General features: G+C 52.2%; 1 protein-coding gene across 1 annotated transcript in view; it reads left to right on the top strand.

Annotated features, from left to right (window-relative positions):
* Positions 1–22,514, top strand: part of LOC114070950 (runt-related transcription factor 3) — a gene marked incomplete at its 3' end in the record, with an annotated part of 34,164 nt that overhangs the window by 7,351 nt on the left and 4,299 nt on the right. Inside the window, exon 4 of the mRNA XM_027908577.1 lies at positions 14,796–14,960. Within this exon, the coding sequence (XP_027764378.1) occupies positions 14,796–14,960 (165 nt within the window). The remainder of the gene's footprint in view (positions 1–14,795; positions 14,961–22,514) is intronic.

A 22,514-nucleotide genomic window follows, 5' to 3' on the forward strand; every position in this document is an offset into this window, starting at 1 on the left:
TTGTGGACCTGAAAACGTGCTGGAGGTGCTGGCTCCTTAAGGAGATCTGTGTGGTGTTTATTTGCTGCTTACGCCCTTGTCTTGTGTGGATCCCAAAAGGTTGATCTCTCCCCCATCCCTGCACCACCACCCCCCCCCCCAGCCCTTAAATTGCTGATTGAAGAATTTTAGGCCCAAGTTGTGGGTTTTTTTTGGAGTTTGTTTACGATGATCCTAGATTTGTTGGCAGTAAAGGTCACATTTTGACTCCCAGTTTGACCCTGGGGCTTAAATTCCTCACTGATGAAAATCCAGTGTCTTGCACTGGAATAAAAAATAATAATAAAAATCTCTTTTTTTTTTTTTTTGGCCACACTTCTGATGAACACGAAATTTAAAAAAAAAAAAATATTTAAATATTGCCCCTTGCCCTTCCCTCCCTGCAGTCCCGTGCTGTGGAAATCACCAGCCGTAAAACGATCCGGGCTCGCTCCTGGAAATCCAGCGTGGTTTCCCCGGTTCACCTGCCACTGGGTGGCTCTCTGGCACAGCACCCCCGTGTGCCAGCACCCACCTGGCTCCCCAGGTGGCATTTGGAGCTGGTGCAGCCCTGGTAAATCCCTACCTTTGGCCAAACACCGTGGCTTGAGCCTCTCTCTCTTGCTTGGAGAGAGCTGGCAGAAGGAACTGCAAACTTTTGCGTGTATATATATTATATATATACATTTTTTAACATACATATGTGCATAGATATATTTTTATATGTGTGTGTGCGTAAAAATGCTGGTTTTTATTCCCTTTCTTGGCTGCAAACAAGTGGGACGTGCTGTGTGTTGGCTCCTGTCATGCGGGATCAGCGCTGGCCGGGGCTGGAGGCTGGATGTGGGGCTGGTGGGGCGGGCAGAAAGGCATCCTTAACGTGCAAAGAATTGGCCATTTGTCTTGGTATCCTGGGAAAGCCCTGGGCATCGTCTCCTCAGACGCAGCGAGATCCCTCCAGCCAACGTTCTCGTGGGGGTTTTTGTGGGGCCAGGAACGCGGCTGAGCTCTCCACGCCCCAGCTCCGAGCATCCCATTCATCTTCCACCCCTGTCCCATCGCTTCATCTCAGCCCTTGAGCGAGCCTTTCAACTCAAGCTGTGCCCAGAAAAAAACTTCTGAGGAGTTTGGAATGGGGGTTGAGATGGGTGAGGAACCGCAGGGGAGCTGGGGGCAGGCAGGGCCCTGCGATGGGAGGGACCAGGAGAGCTGGACCCTGGAGATGAAGATGCTCCTTTGAGGCATCCACAGCCAGTGTGGAGCTGATAACAGCGGTGGCTTTGGCTGAGCATCCCCTCCAAGCCATCCCACAGTCTCCTTCCTGGTGCCCCGCTCGCTCCAAGATCTTTTCTTCCTTGTTCTCAGGCTCTTTCTGGGTTAGATCTGGAGGGGGGGGGGGGGAAAGGACATTCTGTCAAGTTGGCACCTTAGCTCTAAACAAATAGCACAGCGGGTGCCAAGTGTTGACATACTTTGTACAAACAGGAAGTAATAAAATATTTGAACTTCCTGTGGAATTTCCTCCTTTTTTCCCCCCTGCTCTCTGCAGCTCTGTGTTTAGCAAGAGCCTGGCTCTGGAGAGCTGCAGCCCTGGTGCAAAGCCCCGTCGCTTCCACAGCTGCTTGCAAAATAATCCACAGCAGGCAGAACATGAAAAAATGAATAGCTGGAAGCTATACAGGGATGTTTAGTCTGTTCCTGGCTGAACGGGAGCATCTCCAGGGCCTCCCCCATCACTCCCACCTGCTGGCTGCCTTCCCTTTCCCTTCCCTTTTCCTTTCCTTTCCTTCCCACCGCTCTGACCTCCTCTGCTGTCACTTTTCCTCTCCTCCTCCCAGCTATCCCTTGCAGCTCCAGCTCCTTTTCTGCCCATCTCCTGGGAACTCTTGTGCAAAGGCTTTTTTTCCCCTCTAAATGCTTTTTCCCCCCTTTGATTTTTTTTTTTTTTTTTTGCCTGATGCCATTCAGTCTTCTTTAACCTCTCTCCCCCCTTTCTAAACATCCTTTGCCCTTAAAGGGCTTCAGGTTTCCACCCCATCCCTGCTGTCCTGGCCACTGTGTTGAGGAGGAGAGGGAGACCAAGAGGGTTTGATCCCCCACAGGGTCCCTGTGTCCCTCCCTGTTGCCTGCTCATCCACAGCAGCACAGCAGCAGGTTGTTGGTGTCTCCTGCCCCGTTCATTTTTGGGGTCTGCATTAGAGGTTTGGCGCTCTCAGTCACGTCCCCGCTTGGTGCCACCGCAATAAGCGACAGGAACGTGTCCCCATCCTGCAGCATCTGCTGGCTGGGACCAGGAGGAGGGACCTTGCAGCCAGAGCACTTCCTATCCCCTCTGCCACCACGTTGTCCCTGCAGGGCCCCATCCTGACCCTCTGTGGTCTCTTTTCCCTCCCCGAAGGTTTCTTGCCCCGAAAGGCTCCAGCTGTCCCCTCGCACCGCACGTAGCTGGTGTGTGGAAAGGCTTCTCACCTCCCACAGAGATGAGTTGTTTCCAAGAACTGCCTTTTTTTTTTTTTTTTTTAACTTTCATACTTTTGAGAACCTCAGCAGGGCGAGGGTTTCCCTCCCTGCCGCCTCCCACGAGAGACGTCAGCCCCACGAGCCACAGCCCGGCCCCGCGATCCGAGCCGGGAAATGAAGAGTTTGGGACGTGCAGAGGGTGGAAACCCCCTGGTGTGAGGTGTTTGTGGCATCTGTGTCCCCGGGGTGCTGGGGGTTGATGGGCACAAGGCCGTTGTCTTGGGTGCTGGTTTCCCTTGAGCAGCCAAGGCGCCGGGCGCTCTTGGCCTTAAGTATGTGAAACCAAAAAAAAGGCAAAAAAAAAATGGGAGAAAGATTGACTGGAAAGGGAAAAAATCTTGTCTGTAAATCCAACCTGGAGGGGGCTTGGCCAGTGTGCTGGGGTGACTCTGTGAGGAGGGTGCCCGTGGCCCTGGGTGCCCCCAGCCCTGTGCTGGGACACCTCTCCCAGCAGCGTTGGCACCGCCCCAGTTGGGAGCCCGGGAGGAGAAAGGGTTGTATCAGCACTTTGGGGGATGACACAGACCTGGCTGGGGCTCCTCTGCCCATCTCGAAGCCGTGGTGATGAAAGCAGGGCCCCGAACCGCCCCATCCAGCCCGGGCACCGCTCAGCACCGCTGCCCACACCCCGTATCTCACCACCTCCATCTCCGTTCTCATCCCACGCCCAGAGCCTCACCAGCCCCGGCTGCCCCAGCCGTGGTGTGCCTGCAGATCACCCTGAAAAAGCCTTTCTCACTTCATTTATTTGTTATTTGTTTGTTTGTTTGTTTGTTTGAGGTGCATCTGATTCCACCTCACTTGGGTTCAGAGGACTCTGCGCCGGGCAGGTTTTGTCATAGAGTCACAGGGTGGTTTGGGTTGGAAGGCACCCTAAAAATCACGTAGTTCCAACTCCAACTTCCACTAGAAGGTGTCTTTTTTTCCCACCTATTCTTAGTGGATGCTCCAGTTTGAGGCTAGAGAGAAAAAGGAAGGACAGCACGGTGCTAGCAAGGCAAGTGCCCCCTTCCCCCCTCCTTGCACCTTCCCTGTCCCTCGTGGCTGTAGATGAGTCTGAGATTTACTACCCAGAAAGATCAAAACTGAAACCCCATTTTACTCAGGGAAGGGAAAAAGAGGTGCAATATTGCACCCTGTTAATCCAAATTAGCTGCACAGATGCCCCAGTGCGATGCTAACAACTAGAAATCCCAGACATCCCCTATAGGAGGGTGTTCCCTAATTCCAGCCTCCAGTTTGACCTGCAGATTTGGGCAGGGGGTGTGAGGCTCAGCAGGCAGGTTTTCCAGGCTGCTCTGGGGGGGGATTCAGTGCTTTCATTTTGGGATGGTTGCACGCATGGGGATGATCTGCGTGTCCCCCCCCCATTGTGAGCTCTCCCTCCCCACCATCATCTCTGCTCGTTGCCAGGCTGGACCCCCAAACCAGACCCACCCCCTGCAGCCCCCAGGGTGGTGGGGATGTTTATTTGCAGGCAGCAGCAGCAGCTTTGCCCAGAGCTGAGGTCGAAGAGCTGAGTCAGCCCCTCCACACTCGCTGGCTCAGGGCTTGGATTTGGGGTTTTTGGTGGCGGGGGCTTCCCTGTGGTGCAGCCTGCCAGGCTCCTGGTTGTTTTTCCTGGGATGCAGCAGCCCTGGGCATACCCAGTTCCTGTGGCACCATCCCATTTGCATGCTTTAATGGCTTAAATGCCATCAAAACTACGAAGTGCTGTGTTTAGTATTTTGCAGAGTTGGTTATTCCCGTGCTAAGTTTTGGGTTGTGGTGATTTCTGGAGGGATTTCTGAACTCCTCGGGAATTGCTTGTAACAGTGAGGGCTGTACAATTTTTTTGGGGGGGGAAAAGGAGAAAAATATGAAACAGAGACATTCCTGTTACCTTTTAGATAAATGGCTGATCCATGAATTCACTAACCACGCTCTGGCAGGGCTGGGAACCCCCTGGCAAAGCTGCTCCCCAGCCCAGTGGGGTTTGTGACCGTCCCATTTCAGGATGTTTTGTCACGTGGGCCTGTGCTCTGGGAGGGGGGTAGGATTTGTGTAAATCCACGCTGTGCTTTCTCCTCAGAGGGAAAAAAAAAAAAAAAAAAAAAAAAGGATTTTCTCATGGCTGTGTTGATTTCAAGCAATTTTGAGAGGAGACAGGGAGTTGGACAAGCTCTGCAGGGCTGTGGGGAGGTTTGGGATGAGGCACCGTGGCCCTCTGGGACGCCAGCTCCATGGATCTGGAGAGGGTTCCTGTATCCCTGCGGGCAATTCTGGGTCCTCGAGGCAGAGACATGCCGTGTTTTCCACCCTTGGAGGTTTGATATGGCCTTGGCAAGTGCTGGGAGAGGAGAGGATAAATTATTGGAGGGTCTTGTGCTCCTCAGAAGCTCGAATGGAGACTCGGGACGGGGCCGCGTCGTGCCAGTATTGTACAATTTCAGATCTTTATCTTGGCAAAAAAAAAGGCCTCTCGTGGGGCTGCGTAAAACTTGAGCTTTGAGATGTTTCTGTAATTAAAAGCAGCCCTGGTGCTGAAGTGCTCCCGTGGGGTGATAGTTTTGGGTATTATTCTGGTCTTTTGTTTTATTCCCCCTGCTTGTCCTTAGCTAGAAATAAATACCCAGACAGTTCCCAGATTGTCCGGGAATTAGGGGGGAAAAAAAAAAACAAAAACAAAAAAAGAGGGAAATGGGAAAAAAAAAAAAGGGAAAAAATAAGGAAAAAAAAAAGATGCAACGAAATCAATCGAAGATCATTTAAATAAATAAATGACCTCACCACTCCCTCAACAGTTATTTGTCGATGCAAAATGGCTATAATCTCTTCTAATTTAATATTTGGTGCTTGAAATGCGCTGATTCCCCACTTCTCGAGGCCTGTGTCCTTCCCTGGAGAGGAAGAGGAGGAAATCCTGAGCAGCACTTTCTTGTTTCCCTGTTAACTGTGCTCTGTGGCCCTTTGAGAAGGGGGTTTGAAGAAACTCCACGGGCTCTGTACGCCCCCCCTGGGAGCTTCAGCATTGCTGCTGCTGGTGAGGGACCTGTCCTGGTGCTTCCCCGTGGTGGTCCTTGGGGTGGTGCTGCTTGGAGACCTCAGGCTAATTCCAGCCGTGCTCCAGATTTCGCCAGAGGGAGCACCTTCGGGTCTGAGGGGTCTCTGCTTCTCCCTGTGCTGATCCAGCCCTGCCAAGGGCCCTCCCTGAAGGAGCAAAAGGACTTTGGGTGGGTCTAGGCTCTTTGACATGTCCTGAAAGGCAGCAGGCATGGAAGATCCTCAGTGGGAATGCGAGGTATTGTAATATTTTAGCTTTAGTGGTGTTTTCTCCGGCCGCTGTTGGGGTTGTTGGTGCCTGGGATGGGGCACTTGCAGGGATGGTGTCTGAGAGCTGAAGCCACCCTCTGCCTTCTGCAAAGAGACTGTTCAGCTCCATCCCACTCTCCCCTGATCCCATTTGCTCTTTGGGTGGTGACAAATGCGGGCTGGGGCCAGGTGGCACAGCATCGGTGCCATCACTGGATGTCCCACCCAAGCAGCTCATGTGGGGCACGAGGCACCGCTTGATCTCATCCTTCATCTGCCAGATCCCTTAAAACCCCTGAAACACCCCATAAACTGGGGGCTCTGCAGCGAGTGGGCAGGCAGGAGGCAAAGGAGGGGGTAGAACCCACATCCCTCGGAGCGTGGAGGATGCCCAAGGCGGTGGGGCAGCAGCCAGCCCCGGGGTGGGAGCGATGAGGAGAGGCTCGGGGGCTCCCCGGTGCATGCAGGAGCCTTTGCAGATCGGTACTTGCCGCACAGGAGGGTTTCTCTGTTTGTATTCCCATCACTAATGTGTTTTGATCCCAGCGGGGAAAATTTGCACCCTTTGGTATCTGCCGGGGCCGTCCGGGGCACCGCTTTCTGCCGGGGCTGTCCCGACGCTGTCGGTACACGCAGGGAAGGCAATTATGTTAAAATGCCTCCTCCCCTCATTCCTTATAGGCCCTGCTACCCAGTTAACCCCTTCAGGGGCCGATCCTGCCAGGATGCAGCGAGGGGCAATCGGGGCTCAGCTCCTGGAGGGCGGATAAAAATCCCTCGGGGAGAAAAGCACCCCAGCACTGGGTGCTGTGTGTCAGGTTGTGTGTCGAGCTATGCTAGACCCTCAGCCCCCTGGGGGACCCTCATGACCTTCAGCAGGTCATGGAGATGTCCCGAGGGACATCCAGGTGCCAGGGACATGTGGAGCATTCCCTGGGGAGAGCAGAGCAGGCATAAAGGTTGCCCCGACGGCGCTCCAAGCAACGGGTTTGCACTGCCAGGGCCTTTGGTGCTACAGCTCGAGGCTGTAATCCTGCCTCAGAAGAAATAACAGAGCAACCAAAATTATATGGGCTCCAGTAAATTCACTCCTCTAATTGTTTTATTTGCCACATATAGTAAATTCCTCCCCTCCTTTATAATCGCCCGGTGCGTAATAACTTCAAAATAATTTCTCTGAAAAAAATGACCAATATTTTGTAAGTGAAGCAATATTGGGAGTCAGAACAGGGAAATTATTTTTGCTCTCGTTCTACAAAGGAATCTTTGTTGGGATTGGTTGCAACACCTCCTGCTTTTGAAAGCTTTGGGAAAACCCCAGGGCACGATTCTCGGCTTGGGGGGGGAAGAGTCGTGCCTGGTCCTGGCTTTGGAAATGAAGCAGAGTCGGAGGAGTGGGCATTGCTAATGTATTTGGAAGAGATTAAATCTCTTTGGGGATGGGGGATATCTGGAGAATTAAGTTTCATGGAAGGTTTCTTCCAGCAGGGTGTTGGTGTGTTCCGCGCCGGGCTGTGCCAGATGCTGTTCAAGCAAACAGCAAAAAAATAAAATATTCCCTCTGGCTCCGAAGGGAGTGGGTTGGGATGGGATGCAGGTGACAGGACACAGTGGTGCTAAAAAGGAGTGTTTGTGAGTGTTGCAGCAAGGACATTGGTGAGCGTTGCTCCTTCACAAAGGAGCAGCATTTTTGCCCCGTGCCTCAGTTTGTAAAGCAGATCTGATCCCTGGTGGGCAGCAGGTGCTGTGCAGGAGGTTGTTGGTGAGGATTTGTCCTGCAGGAGCAGGGACTGCACATTGCAGGGTCATTAACACAACTTCCCCACTTCCCTCGGGCAGGATTTGGGAGCTCAGGAGGATGGAGTGAACGATCACGGATTGGAAAAGAGAGAGGAAAATAAAAATAGTCAATGCTAAAAGGCCAGTTTCGTTTCAGGGCAGAGAACAGCTAAAGGACCAGAACTATCAAACAAAACCACAAGATCACATCAGATGTCAGGGCAGGACACATCTCGTTCCTCCCTCCTGAAAGGGCTTATCAGTGCAACCAATCACTTTAATGATGTGGCGGAGGGAGGAAGAGGATTTGACTCAGAGTGAGATGAAATTTAGTTCCAAAGACCCTTCTCTTCCGCTGCTGGAGCCCAGTCACCTGTTCTGCAGTCAGCCAGAGATAAATCATATCCTGCAGCGGAAGGTGCTTAGACATGATTTTGCATTATTTTCTCTTACTCTTTCCAGTGACTCTACACTCTGTAGTGCAAGAGGGGGAGGGAGGGGAGGAAGAAGAGGGACCCAGCGAGCAGAGACATCCCCAGAGCTCTTCTCAGCCTCTGAGGACGATGGCAGTGGATGGGAATCTCCTGCTGTTCCCTGTGGGGAGGTTCCCCATCCCAAACCCAGACGTGGGAGCAGGCAGCCCCCTTGCCCGTGGTTAGCCTGTGCTCAGCTCTGCTCCTCTGGCTTTGGAGGAGCAGCACTGCAGGGAGGATGAAGGTGCTGTGCAGGTAGTGTTGCTCTGGGGCTCCTCCTCACAGCTCTGTGCGGGCAGAGCTCGTCAGGAGCTGTAATTATCCAACATACCAGCCAGTCTCTGGAGATGGAGCTTGGAGCTCAACCCTGGGATCGGGGGATATTAGTATTCAAATGGCAGGGCTCGGCTCCAGCTCTGTCCTAGGGCAAAGGGGAAAAGCAGCGCTCAGCATCCTCAAACCTTGGGAAAGTTTGGGTCTGATGGGGGTTGTGCTGTTACCCAGGGCACAGGACTGGCTGGCAAAACGCTGCTCCCTCCAGTCGGCTGCTGTGAGGCCCTGCAGCATCAGGTTCATCTCATCTCCATCAGCTGAACCACGGCACATTCCTTGCACAGGCCTGCACCCGGCAGCTGGGCCTCCCCAACCCGGGCAGAGTATCCTTAACCAGTGTCACCCCAAGGAATTTGATGTGCTTGCCCTAATGGAACAGGTTATGAACTGGGAAAAACCAGCTCTACTGGTAGCACACGGCCCAAGCTGTTAGATAGCAGCGTTAACTCGCTCCAGCTGGCATCTCTCCACTGATCTACGGAGCGACGGCTTCTGAAAACCTGATCTCAGACGTGGCTGAGGCAATACCAGCTGGATGTCCTTGAGATCTGTCTGCTTCCTCCCCAGCACCCAGCCTGGAAAGCTTCGAATCAGGGGTTTTGCCTAGTTCCATGAGAACCACGAGTGAATTCTGCCTTCCTGGAAACGGGAGCGACTGCGGAGAAGCCGTCGGGGCTGGTGGTTTTTGCGCCCTGCTCTGAGAGCTGCCCCGTTTCCCGCAGATGTGCACCCACCTGCTGGTTTGTGACACCCAGAAATTCTCAGATCTGTAAATCACAACTTTTAAAACCCCACCTAGTCTCAGAGGGAGATTTTTTCAGAGGTCTTCAAGGATGGAAAAAAAAATGCGGGAAAACACTGGTGGGGATTTTCAGCACGGCACAAGTGGGATAAACGCTTAAACCTGATGAATTTTGCTGGTTGCTGAGAATGCCCCCAGCTTTCCCTGTGCTGTGAAGTGCTTTAAATACCTTTGCAAATCCAGAAAGACTCTGTCTCCACACTGAAACCCTGGGAATGGGGAGCCAGTGTCCTTCAGGCATTTGAGCTGAAGTTTTGTGGAAATTTGGGTGTGATGTTCCCTCTGATTTGAGCACAGGCCACATTCCCAGAGCTTTTTAAAAACGCTACCCTAGATTTCTGTTTAAAATATCTGAATTAAGGCCTTGCTTTTTTTTCCCCTTCCAGAGGGCTTAGTTTTGGAGTCTCCCAGTGTAATGAGTGGCCTCAACAGGATTTATCAGGCGCTGTGCCACTTGCCAGGGCTCCCAGCACAGGGTGGGCAGGGAGAGAGGCAGAGGGACTAACCCATGAGTGAGAGGAGATCAGGGGCTCTCAAAGGCCCTAATCAATACCAGCCTGCCTAGAACGAACATCTCTCCCGCTGCTGCAGCTTCAGACACCAAAAAACCTACTGTAAATGCAACATATCTCTGCGCTTCCTGCCAGCTGGCCCGGAGCCAGCCTATTTCCTTCAAAAAGAGGGATATTTATTTTCATCCTTTTAGAAGCAGCCAATTCATCTCAGACCACCACCAGCTAAAAAAGCTTTATAAATTAGGAACTCTTTTTTTTTTTTTTTTTTTCCTAATTCTCCCTTTCCCTCCCCCCCCCCCCTTAAATATTATTTTCCTTTCGTTGTTCAAGTCGGTGTAAATCCTCTGCCAGGACATGCGAGCCGAGGCGCATTGCGACACACTCCCCTTTCTCTCCAAGCTGGAGGAAGACAGTAGCTGTAGTGTCTCACGAAAGCCAGAGGAAACCAAAGCAAAGCCCGGCCGTGACTGATTCTCCTTCCAAATGGCGTAAGCAGGCCAACTTCAAACATGTGAATAATGAGTTATCTGTGCTTGACTTTGTTCGGCACCAGAAGAGAACGGTTCCTTCTAACGTTTCCCCCCCCCCTGCTCCCTCCTGTGAACTCCTGGGTTTTGGCTTCTAGGAGTGGGCTGGAGCAGGGCTGGCCCTCGCCGGCTCACCGGAGCTGGGTGGGCATCTCCGTCATCCCGGCGTGGAGGCGTCACGTGTGAGCCCCGTCCGGTTCCCGTCTCCGTGCCGTCCTCCCCTCCCTCCTCCGCTGGCCGTGGGGCTCCACCAAATTCTCCTGGGCTGGGAATTTCCCGTGGTGAGTCCGGAGCTGGAGGTAGGATTTGCAGGGAAGACTTGAGGGATGTTCGTGCCTCGCGTTGTAGGTGTGCGAAGATGAAACCAGCCCAACATCTGCTGCGAGGGACAGGCCTGCTGTTCCCATAACACAGGCGTTTTTTTTTCACATGTGGCTTCTTTCTGGAGCACATGCTGGGACTTGATAGTCTAGTCGAGACTCAGACTGGGAAAAAATTCAACCCTCTGTAGAGGATTGGCGTGTCTCTCTGAAGTACCTATTTTGAGGGCTAGAAAGAGGGATTTGAAAGGTGTTTTGCACATTGAGAGTGGAGTTTTATCCACTGCTGATCGCTTTCTTGTGGTCCATTCTCACGGACATGTAGAGACTAAGCCCCGGGGTTGTGTGCAGGGACTGCTCCTGGTGAGCTCCTGCTTGGCTGAGCCCTGGAGTTTGACTGTGAATATTTGAGCAGGGCCTTGAGTGGAGGATGGTGGGATCTTGCCGGTGGGATATTTGGAGCCTTGCTTTGGAGGTGGATGAGTGGCTGCTGATGGCTCGAGCTGATGTCCCAGCCCATGTTACCATCTCCTGGTTCTTGTCTCTTCCTCACTGGAGCTGAGGAAATTATCTGTAAACGTGTGTGTTAATGAACATCCCCCAGAGCTGAAAAGCTCCGTGTTTCCTTTGCTCCATCTTGCAGCCAGCATTTCGCAGCAAGGCTCCTGGGGAGGGCCAAGCCACTTCCCACCATCTGCTCTCCCACCCTTTGGTAGCAAAGGGCTATGACAGGGGATGGGGACAAACGTGACACCCAAATCTGAACCCACCAGGCAGCTCCTTGTCTCCCATGACTGAACAACTAACCACAGCTAAATCAGGGTACCATGACCCTCAGGCACCCTGAAGAGTGTTTTCTCAAATCAAATCTGTCTCTCAGATTTTGGCACCACTCAGGTTCCCAAAACCCCTTTCTACTTTTGATCAACTTTCTATTCTGCATCTCAGTAATCTGGGGAAATCAGCTGCTTTTGGTGAACACTGTGGAACTCCTCCCTCCACTGCCTGGAAACCCCATCCGGGTCGCAGCTTGGGAAGCCACATCAGGTTGCAAACTCCTAGAAAGAAGAGCAGGGTCTGTTTGGCCTCTGTGATGTTTTAATGCAGAAAGCATGGCTTTAAATCACAGCTTTTGAGCTCCTGGGCTGCAGTGTGGCACACACTGTTTCGCTGTCTGCATTCCAAGGAAACACCCAAAACTTCCAGTATGCTTCTTATTACTGACCTAAAGTGTCAAATTCACCTCGACTCTTCCAGCTGGGAAGTGTTCAATGGGATCGCTTGTTTGATATGCTGATACCGATCTTGTTATTACATCAGGATCGTAGGTGATCTGTCAATGTTTACATCATGTCATGTTCAATATCGGAGTTAACTCATTCAGAAACCCGATCCAGCGTTAAAACCCTCGTGCTGTTGACAAGAAGTGCCCGGGGTCAGTAGCTGCCATCATTTGATCGCTCTAAGCTCTGTTGTTTCCATAAATATTGACCTGCAAGCCGGTGCTAGCCCAGCTGGAAGTCTCCAGCCCCCAGACAGCAGGTTTCGTGCCCCAAAATTCACAGGTCGGGGCGATTAAGACTCCTCAGCCGGATTTCTTGGGATGAGGTGGTTGGAGCTGTTTGAAGTGGAGTGAAAACCCGCCCACTGGCTTCGGGAGGCTTTGAGTCAGTCCTTGGGTTAAGCTAGAAACCACCTTCCTCTTCTCTAAGGTATGAGCTATTGTTCACTTGAAGGCACTGGTTTCCTCTCCGTGACAGCTGTGGGTAGATGGGGAAGGGCTTTTAATGGAGCCAACCGCTGCAGAAATTAAAAAGCTCAGGTTGTTCTGATGAAAGAAACCCATTAATAGCGATTCTGTCTTGCGTGACAAAGTCTGACGTCCCCAGCTCTGAAGTGACAAGTGGCAGGAAGTCCTGGGGAGACAGGCTGAGCTAAAGAGGGTTGGCAGTCCAAGCTGGTGGTTTTTAACTCACTCACTGCCTTGATTCGTATGGTTTGGCGCTGCCAGGTCCCACACATGGAGACAGGGCAGGATACACTCCAGAGAGGGCCTAGGAGAGCTGGGAAGGGTCCTGATCCCACCACAGCATCCTCTGTGTGCCTCGACCTACACTTGCATCAAGTTTTCCACTTTCTTTTTTTAAGGTTTTGGGGGTTTCACTGGTTACTGCTGGGTCTCCCCACAAACCAGCCCCTTCTCGAGGGTTTGCTCAAGGCTTGGAACCCCCCACGGGGCTGTGTCCGTGTTCAGACAGTGTGGGGACCAGGGCAACCCCAGCACAGCATGACACGGCCACGTGAAGCCCTCACTTAAGTTGTAAGGCTGAATAATCTTTAAAAACGTTATCAGCACAGAGATCACTTGATGTATTTTTCAGTGTTTTCTCCGTCACATGCCAGATACCACCCCAGGACAGGGTTTGTGCCGAGACGGAGGCAGGGAATTTGATTTCCATTAACTTTCTGGGGAACTTGGTCTCTGAAGTCCTGTTGGCCCCCCTGCCACGCTCTGCCTGAAGAAAGTGGTTAGAGGTGAAACATAACCCTATTTTTTTCTTCTTCTGTGCTCAAATGTAGGCTGAAGTAATAAAGTGGGGACCAAAACAAGACACCTCACTGCACACACTTTTCCCCTGGGGAAAAGCACAAATGCCATGTGACAGATGCTGCTCATGGCTCTGAAGGCCTCGGATAATGCAGAGGTGCCTGAGGTCTGGGGACACACAGAGACTAGAAGAGATCATTTATGGTGTTGCTTTGAGGTTTCCTTGGTTTACTTAACACAGCAGGGAAAATACATTTGCAAAACACCGCCGGGTTTTGCTTTCTGATGGGGTTTGTCCTCAACAAGTTTTGCTCTCTGGTTTCAGCCCGTTTTCCATCGGTTTGGACTTTTACACACCCAGAAGGCTGGGGATTATGGAGTTTGGAGGGGATGGCAGGGCTCTCCTGGGTGTGGAGCTCACAGAGGAGGGTCAGAGTCCTTCAGAAACCGCGGCAAGGGGTGGTTTGCTGTTGGGAGCGATGCCACGGCAGGGAGTGTGAGAACCCCTCTGGAGATCAGGAGACACAAGGCATTATTAAAGAGGGGGAAGTCTGGGGACTTTCTGTGACTTTGCTACCAACTGACACAGGGCTCAGGCTGCGCAGATGTGAGGGGGGAGGGAAGGAGGGCGCGAGCAAGAGGTGGCTGCGTTTATCGCCTTTTAAACGCGTCACTTCTTAAAAGCCACCAAGAACTGAGCCTGACTCAGTGGATGCTGGGCCGTAGGATCTGATAAGGCCCAGCTCTCTGAAGCGCTGCAGAAGGTTTCCTCCCAGCTCCTCTCCCATCTCCCCGGCGTGCCCGCACACCTCCAGTGCCCCCGAGGCCTGCGCTCGGATTACGGCGGGATGAGGCGGCTGCCACCTCGGGAAGGTCCTTTCATGGCAGGTGCAAAGAGCTGGGGGTGTTGCACGGCCGTCTGGCTGCGCCCAAGGAGAATCCAAGGTCTGAACCCCGGCACTGATGTAAAACCGAGGCAGCTCCGGCTTCCCTGGAGCCCCTCCAGCTTTGTGCGGGTGTAACTGAGACTGGAATCGGGCCCAGAGAGAGTGAAGCCGTTTGGCGATGATTAATATAGTAAAATGCGAAAGTTATGTATCAAGTGTATTTCATGCGCCTCTTGCCTCGGGCCAATTAGCATAAATTTAATAATTATTGCCCTGTGCCAGCAGCTGCTACCTAAGGAGCTGGGAGTGCTTTACAAACGCTCATTAGCTGCTGCCCTGCCTGGGGGAGGTGGGTGATTAGTCTCCCCGTTTTACGGGTAGGAAAAGAGGAACAGAAAGAAGCAAAGTGAGGTGGCCAAGGTGTGGTACCAAGGCTGCTCCCATCCCTCCTCCTGTGCCTTCTCCAGCTCCGCTTGGCCCTGACCCCCTTGGGTGGGCAGAGCTGGGAGGGGGAGTAGACAAGAGTTTATTCTTTGCGCGCTGAGCAAATACTGCAGAAAATACTTTAAATTCAGTGTTTCCTTTGCTGGTTCCCCATTCACCACTTCTTTGCCAGTAGATGGGGTTTCTTCCAGCTGATTTCTGCCGGGGCCGCCACCCATTACCCCCATGTGAACATCAGCAAACCGCGGAGACAGAGGCTGCGCTGACTTTGTGTGTAACCAGGGTGCCGTAGCCAAAGGGGAACTGATCAGATATCAGACTCTTTTATCGCGTTCCAGGGCACAGACAAAAGCTGGAAGACCAAGCCAAACCCTTCACCGACCGCTACGGGGAGCTGGAACGGCTGCGCCAGTCCATGAGAGTCACCCCGACAACACCCAACCCCCGCGGATCCCTCAGCACCCCGAGCCACTTCGGGTCCCAGGCCCAGACTCCGATCCAAGGTAACTGGCTGGGTGCCCCAGCCTGGCGTTACACCCCAAAGCCTCACGCTCCCAACACAGCTGGGCAGGGAGCGGAGCCTCCCTGGCCAAACAAGATTCCCTTCAGATGGCATTTTAGGGCTGGAGTCCAGCTCTCCCCTGGGTAAGGAACCCTGCAGGGACACAGGCCAGGGGGGAGGTTTGCTCGGATTTCTTGGCCTTGGAAGTCATTTTGCACCCATGAAATCACTCTTTGCACCATCAGATCGGGGCTCGTAGGAAAAGCTGAGGAGCTGCAGCAGGAATGCGAGAGAGATCAGAGCAGCACACTTTGAACCCAGCAGCTTCTTTGACATGAAGGCACCCACGTTATGGTTATGCATCAACTAGAAAGGGTGTTTCGTACTTTACATGCTAATCCAAATGGTTTCTTATCTCGCTGCATTGTGTTTATGCCAAGTCTGGTGATCCATCGCCCAGCTCCAGCATAATTCCCCACACGTATGCACACCTGCCTGGGCTCACTCGTGCGCATTTTTAGGTCTCGCTGGTGTTTTCCTTTGGAAATCAGCAGAGATACCAACAGGGATTTCAGGAATAGTATTTAAACTGTCTGCATATTGAGTTTTGACGCGAAAGTGGCCCTTCTTGGAAGGTTTCCTATAAAAAGTGCCCAGAAGCCTTTCTGTTGCATTTTCAGAAGTGACGTTAGATGTTTGAAAACCTCAGTGTCATTGGCAAAGAGGGTGTCTGGGGTGCAAAAACATGTTTGAAAACGTTACCTGAACCGCGAAAGCTGCCCCGCTCCTCCCAGCCCAAAATTGCAGTGAAAATTTAATTTATTTCTCAATGAAATGCAAATCTCCATGCTTGGAATTTTCATTGATATTAGCACGGTTTATGAGAAGAACACGGGCATTTTGGGTAGGATTATCATTTGATTTTTGTTTCAAAAAAAAAAACAAGAGAGAGAGAGAGAAAGAGAGGGAGAGAGAGAGAGTTTTCTAGGCTCATCCCGTTGGCTGCGTCATAAAGAAAGAGGTTCTTGGGTAAGAGGAAAAGATTTGTATTTTAAATTAGCACAACCCCATGCAGTGCCAGAAACCCAAAGAGCGTTGTTTGGAGCGAGGGATCAGGTGATGACACAAATCCAAGGAGGAAAAAAAAAATGAAATTGGCCACAAGCTGCCGTCCGTGCCAAAATCCCAAATGTCAAGTGACAGCAGGAGTGGAGACACACAAAATTAGCCATCTAAAATCATTCCTGCGGAGTGAATCCAAACTACCAGGAATGCTGCAAAAGGCGGTTCGTGCACGCTCTGCTCTTGGCTCCCTTGTTCCCAAGTTGAGGAACTGTCTTAAAATGACTGTGGGTTCTTACCAGCATAGCTGGGAGCAGGGTCAGCTCCCAGTCATTTTAATCTCAGCCCTGTCCTTTTGACACAACACCGGCTATAACCAATCATAATCATAATTTAAAAAAAAAAAAAACAAAAAAACCCTCTTTCTCTCTCTCACACACACACACATGGCTTATTCACAAAGATCATAATTTTTACCCGAGCAAGTGGAGCCCGGCCCGTGCCAAGAACAACACAGGAGTTAACAGGCCTGTAATTCTCACGACTTGGCACGTTCTTGGGTAACACACATGAGAAGCTGATTAGTGAAAAGCATAAGGAGATACCGGTTAGGAGGGACAGGCTGGAGTTCATCCGGCCCCCACTGTCCTTTCTGTGGGTGCTTCCCAACCGTCATGTTTTTAGCGTCCCTGTGCAGGGATTGAAAGGGGGCCAGAGGGGCAGGTTTTCCCTCCACGGGTGCCCAGCAGCCCTCTCCGCTCGTGTGCTGGAGGTGGTTGGCCTCCCAGTTCTGCTGACCAAGCAGTTTGCACAAATTCTTCCTAATCCGCTTCTGGCAAAACCAGGCGGGGAGCTGGGATGCTCAGAGACAGCCTTGGCCGCTGAGGGGGGATTCCGGCACCTCAAATCCCTGAAATACAGCACGTGGAGCTGGGGTTTGGAGGCAGGAAGGCACGTAGGAGACAGTGTTTATCTTTGGGAGGAACTGGGGTTCTCTGGAGGTGTGTTTGCTCTGGCCTGGTCCAATCTTTCCTCCTCGTGAGGGAGGGCCGTGGCCAGTGGAGATCACGGCAAGGACGCTGGTGAAAGTGGGAGAAGAGTCTGGCCCTCAGCCATCCGCAGAGGCTTTCAGCAAAGCAGCCCCTGGAGGTTATAAATAGACCCCGTGTAAAATGATCGCCTTGAGGTTAAATGGCCTCAAAACCAAAAACCTCCCGGTAAGAGAAAACTGATTGTTTCTGAAGGACATGCCAGGAAACACGGGAGGAGAGCGCGCCCAGCTCCGTGGCCAAGGAGGTCACATCCTGCTCTCGTGCTGGTTCCCCATGCCCAGCGTCAGGGTATCTCGGTGGCATCTCAGTGGCTTCAGCCTTGCCCTGCCCCGCTCAGATGAGCAGAGAATCTATCCCTTTCTACGCCTATACCCAACAGGACTGACATTTGCAACCCTCCACACACCAGATTTCATTCCCACTCGTGCTGCTTTGGTGTAGCTGTGTTGCCAATCTGGCCTAGTAGCTGTGCAGACCCTTATCATCATCCAGCACGGCTTCCCTGGCTTCAGCCGAGCAGGGCCGCTTGCTTCTGTTGAGGACTTGGCCCAGTGCTTCTCCAGTGAGGTCTGGAAAATCTGAGGTTTTGAAATCCCAGCTCTGCCATCTCCTCAGCGAGACACCACGCTGTCATTAGGATGGCTCGAAATGGTTCCTTATTACGGGGCATGCGAAGCCAGAGCCTTGCGTGCTTGCTTTATTCCGAGTTTCGCCTTCTAGCTTAAAAAAAAAAAAAAAAAAAAATCAAGTAGCTCCCAAAAGCGAAGCAAGATGCCAAAGGAGCTTGCTCCTGTCTGCCTTCAGCTGCTTCTCGGGGCCCCCTTGCTCTGGGGAGGTGGGATGGTGACAGACACACGTCATCCTAGGGGGAAGCCCCCAGTTCTTCGCCCTCGCCCGTGTTTCGGCAGCGGTTTGTGCTGAACCATTTTATTCCCACTGCAGCAGAGCAGGACCGCCCACGCAGCCGGGCCTGCCTTCTCGCTTTGTGGTGGAAACATCTTCAACCACTCAAAAGCAATTGTGTGCATTGTCCAGCGACACGGAGGGGCCTTGCGCACACGAGGACAATTGCAAAGTGATTTTAAATTTGATCTACTCGGTACCAGAGCGAGCTGTTTGGATTAATGCACTTAACGTCCCCCTTTGCTCCGGCGAAACCAAACTGCCTTAACTTCACAGAGACAACAGTAAACGCTGGAGCCTTTTGCAAGCTCCGTCCTGCCTCTCCCAGCTTTGGTGTCTGCTCAGTGGTTCTGGGGAGACGTTGTGTTTGCTGGTGAAGAGCTTCAGCTCTCCTGATCTGGAAACTGCTCAGCTTTAACCAGCTTCACTCCCAGCCCATTACTTAGGGCCAGTCATCAGCAGAATGCTTCACCATGTGCATTTAAAGTAAAATCTCTCTCTCTCTTTTTCTTTTTAAATATACAGTTTTAAAGTATTACATTACTTTTAAGAAGCCTCTTGGCATAGGCAGCGAGTGCCCTATTGTTTCCGAAATGCAACGTGGCTGCTCTGAGGTTAAATCCTGAATTATGGGCCCAGCAAATACACTGAATTGCTGCTTCCTAATCCCTGTCCAGATTGACTTATGGTTTCTTTAAAATATCCGTTTCTTAATGGATAAAAACATTCTACCATGGGCAGAGGCTAAATTGTTTCCAAAGGAAGCTAGGCAAGCATTAGTGGGAAGAAAACATATTGTGGGATTCAGCTTCAGCCTCAAAGGAAGGAACACGCTCGAGATGGGTTTCCTGCCTGCTTTCAGGCTTCTGTGACTATCTTTAAACTGCTTTTCTGCTCCTCTCATTTACGTTTGCGATGTCCCTTAGATGAGTTTGGTGTGTAACTGCCAAAGATGAACCACAGAGCGGTGCTGGACGGGAGGTTCCCCCGAGAGAGAGTCCAGGCACCCGCGACCGCCGCGTTTGCCGCTGACGTGCAGCCGCCTCGGTCTCCCAGCCACAGCTCAGGGGGCTGAAGTGCTGCAGTTCCCACAAAACAGCAGATGAGATTACAAGGAGCAGGGCTGCGTTTGCCCCAGGCTGCAGAGGTGCCACCCTGCCTCTGGCACGGGATTTTCGGTTGTGCTGGGATCCGCAGAGTGCGGGAGGGCAGCCCCCAGCCCGGGGTCCCGCTGCAGGAGGGCAGTGCCCACATTCCAGGGATCCTGCTGCAGCACAAACAGGGCTGGATCCCCCTCTCCCAACACCCCTCAGCCTCCCTGTCAGTGGGTTTCCCATGGCAGACTTGGCCTGGTCCAAACCTGCTCGGCAGGCAAGGTGGTCTAGCTGCAGGCTGGGTTGTAAATTCAGCAGCTTCCTTTTATGTAGTCAGGGCTTGTTAATTTTCTTTTAATACCCTTTGAATACAGGTAAAGAGCGAAGCGCAGGCAGGCCAGAGGGAGTGGCTGCAATCACGGGAGCGTTTCCCGTTCAGCCCACCCACCCGCTCCAATTAGCACCGTTAGCTTATTCATTAGCTCTGCGGGATGGAGTGGCAGGAGCTGAGCCCGGTGCAGGACAGGGGGATGCGGGCAGAGGGCTCTGGGATGGTGAGAGGAAGAGAGAGGCTGTGGCGGGAGAGGAAGCAGGGAGAGCTGGGCTTGTTTAGTCTAGCAAAGGGCAGGCTGGGAGCTGAGCTGATTGCTCTGTGTAAATACATCGAAGGGGTAAACATCGGGGAGGGAGAGGAGCTAATGTAAGCTATGCAGGACAGCGCTGGCACAGGAGATGGGGTTGAATTGGCCCTGGATAAATCCAGACTGGAAGTCAGAAGCAGGGTCCCCTCCCCAGCAGGGCAGGACGGGCCCAGCAAACGGCTGGGAGCATCCCAATGGACCTGGAAGGGTTTGCATAGGAGGCTGCATGATTCACCGAGCTGGGAATATCTGGGAATTTCCCTGCCCTGCCTGCACAGACCAGGAGGCTGCTGCCCAACATATTTGGGATTAGGTGGAAAGTGCTGGGAGGGGACACAGCAGCAGAGCTTTGTGCTGCTCGCTGGGATAGGCTTGGGGGGCCGCGTGTGTGTCTGCACGGCAGCACATGGCATTTGAGGAGAACTCAGCAGCAAACGTGCTTGGCAACCTTGAGGTGGTGCCTGACGATGCTGTGATAACGACGTGTGTGTTGTTGTGTTTTGGTTTGGGGTTTGGTTTTGTGTTGGTTGGGTTTTTTTGGTTTTTTTTCCCCTTCAAACTCTGCAGAGGAAGTCCTTGCACCCAGTTTGTGAGCGCTGGTTCTATCAGATACAGAACAGTGCTCCATGGGCGTGTAACAACGGATGCCGCTCACACCCTCATCTTTTCTCAACACCTCCCCTCCTCCCCCCCAAAATATATTTTGCTCTATTTTACGTGGGGCGGGAGGAAGGGGCCGTTTTCTTTTTTAGCTGGCTCTGAGTTGGAAACAAGTGAACTTGTTAACATACGTGACAGAGGCGTGAGAGCGCGCCCGCGTGCGTGGGTGGGGAGGAGAGCGGCGCCTTCTCTAGAGATGAGCTGGGGCTTCGCACACCAAATGCCTCCCGTTGCACCTTCCCGTACAGATTGTCTCCTTCTCTGGCCACCTGCCTCTCCGTGCTCCCAGATGGAGCCGCTGAGACCAGGGGAAGGAAGCAGAGAGGAAGAGAGGGCAGAAAAATGATGAAAGTTGACCTGGAGGTCCAAATATGGCAGAGAAATCTGCAGAGAAAAAACAGCCAAAGGTGTATGCAGAGCGAGAACGCCTGTCCCCGCTCTGTCTCACGTGCATGGCTATTATATACAGAAGCATAAAGTATCATTAGTGTTTACACTGTCATCAGTCATCGTGGCATAAGACAGGAAAGGAGGATTTTTTTCCCCTGGGGATGATTTTTCATTACAATTTCGCAAGGCACATCTATGCCTAGAATTAAAATGGTGACATATGGCCATGCTGAAGATATTTTATACTCTGTCCACTCGGACACAACCAAACTATCAAGTTCCCTTTAAACTGCCTTTATTCTCTGTGTGTATCGCACGCTATGAGTATGTGTGTGTGTGTTGTGTAATACACACACAATGGGTTAAGTTTATTGCTGACTGGATTCATCAGCCACTGAATATTCCCCACATCTCTGAGATGGGGACCAGAGAGTGATATCTTGGGTGCTGCGGAGCTGCTCAGGTTCCACACGTCGCTGCCCGGCCCCAGATGATCTGATAATCTCCTCCTGTACGCCAGGCCCCAGAGCTGTGCTCTGACACATGCCCTGGGTGAGCTGGTTGTTTAGGTGTCACTCGAAGCCCTTCCCAGGTTGTAGCACTGAAGAGGTCCTGAGGTTGCTCTTACTGCCCTTTCCACGCAGATCAGCTTTTTTCCTGGAGGAGGAGGTAGAGGAAGCACCCACTGTTCTGCTGGGAAGGATGCACATCCACCCCTAAAACCTTTTGCAGGGCCCATTGCCTCATCTTCTCGAAAGGCCTCCAGGGAACTCTGAGGAGATCCACCAGTCCTGACCCAGCAGGGGTACAGGGACCAGTTCCACTCCACCCAAGGCAGCTCCCAAACCCAACATGGTCTTAAGGGAGGCGGCTGAACACGCCCAGAGAAACCTCTGTGGTCGGCAGCCTCGTGAACCAGCCTCCCCACCTCCACGCTCGTGACCAGCCCTTGCCACCATGAACCAGCTGAGGTTTGGCCCCATCGCCACACAGGCTCAAGGGGTGTCTCTTCACGTTTATCTCTTCGCCATCCACCCAAGAAAAGACCCGTATTGTCTCTGAGGTGGAGGGAAAGCTGCTGTGTCACTGGAGCGCTGTTGTTTTATCTGGAAAGGGGCTGAGCAGCTTTCAAAGCCTGTTTCTATCCAGCCTCCACGTGCAGGAGGACTTGGGGGTCCTCAAAAGGTGCAAATTGCAGCTGCACAATTAAATCACAGGGTGTGTCCCGGCCTCTGAGGTCCCCTGGGCAGCTCAGCCCTAAGGAGGAGACAGTGGCATTACTAATCAGGGCTTTGACCTTTACATGGCTTTTATTTAATACACATTCCACACTTCCCCAAACTCCCATCCAAAACATTGACATTTCCGCTGATAGATTGGGTCAGATTTTGGAGTAGTTGGGGGACTCAATTCACTCTTACAATGGTTAAATTCTTACAGCTAAATGGGCTTATTCAGTTAGTGCAGCAGCTGGTGTGATTTCGAGAAGAAAATAAACATTTCCTTCAAATATTTTGATTGGCAACTGGACAACTGAAATACTCAAGCTCAGATTGCCAGGGTCCAAAAAAGCAAATGGGGGCTGGACGGCGAGTAAGAGAGGGAAACTGTAGTAAATCCTGGGAGGCAGAACTATGGAGCAGATGTGTGTGAGATGCACTGGGGAAGGGGACGGTGAGATGGGGCTTTTAAAGGCCATTTTCGGCTGTGATTCCTGCGTGGATCCGTGGCACCCCTGAGGGGAGGGAGCCAA

Source organism: Empidonax traillii, unplaced genomic scaffold (assembly GCF_003031625.1).
Source record: "Empidonax traillii isolate 1590-97213 ecotype Southwest subspecies unplaced genomic scaffold, ASM303162v1 scaffold1759:size64342, whole genome shotgun sequence".
NCBI classification, from domain to species: Eukaryota; Metazoa; Chordata; class Aves; order Passeriformes; family Tyrannidae; genus Empidonax; species Empidonax traillii.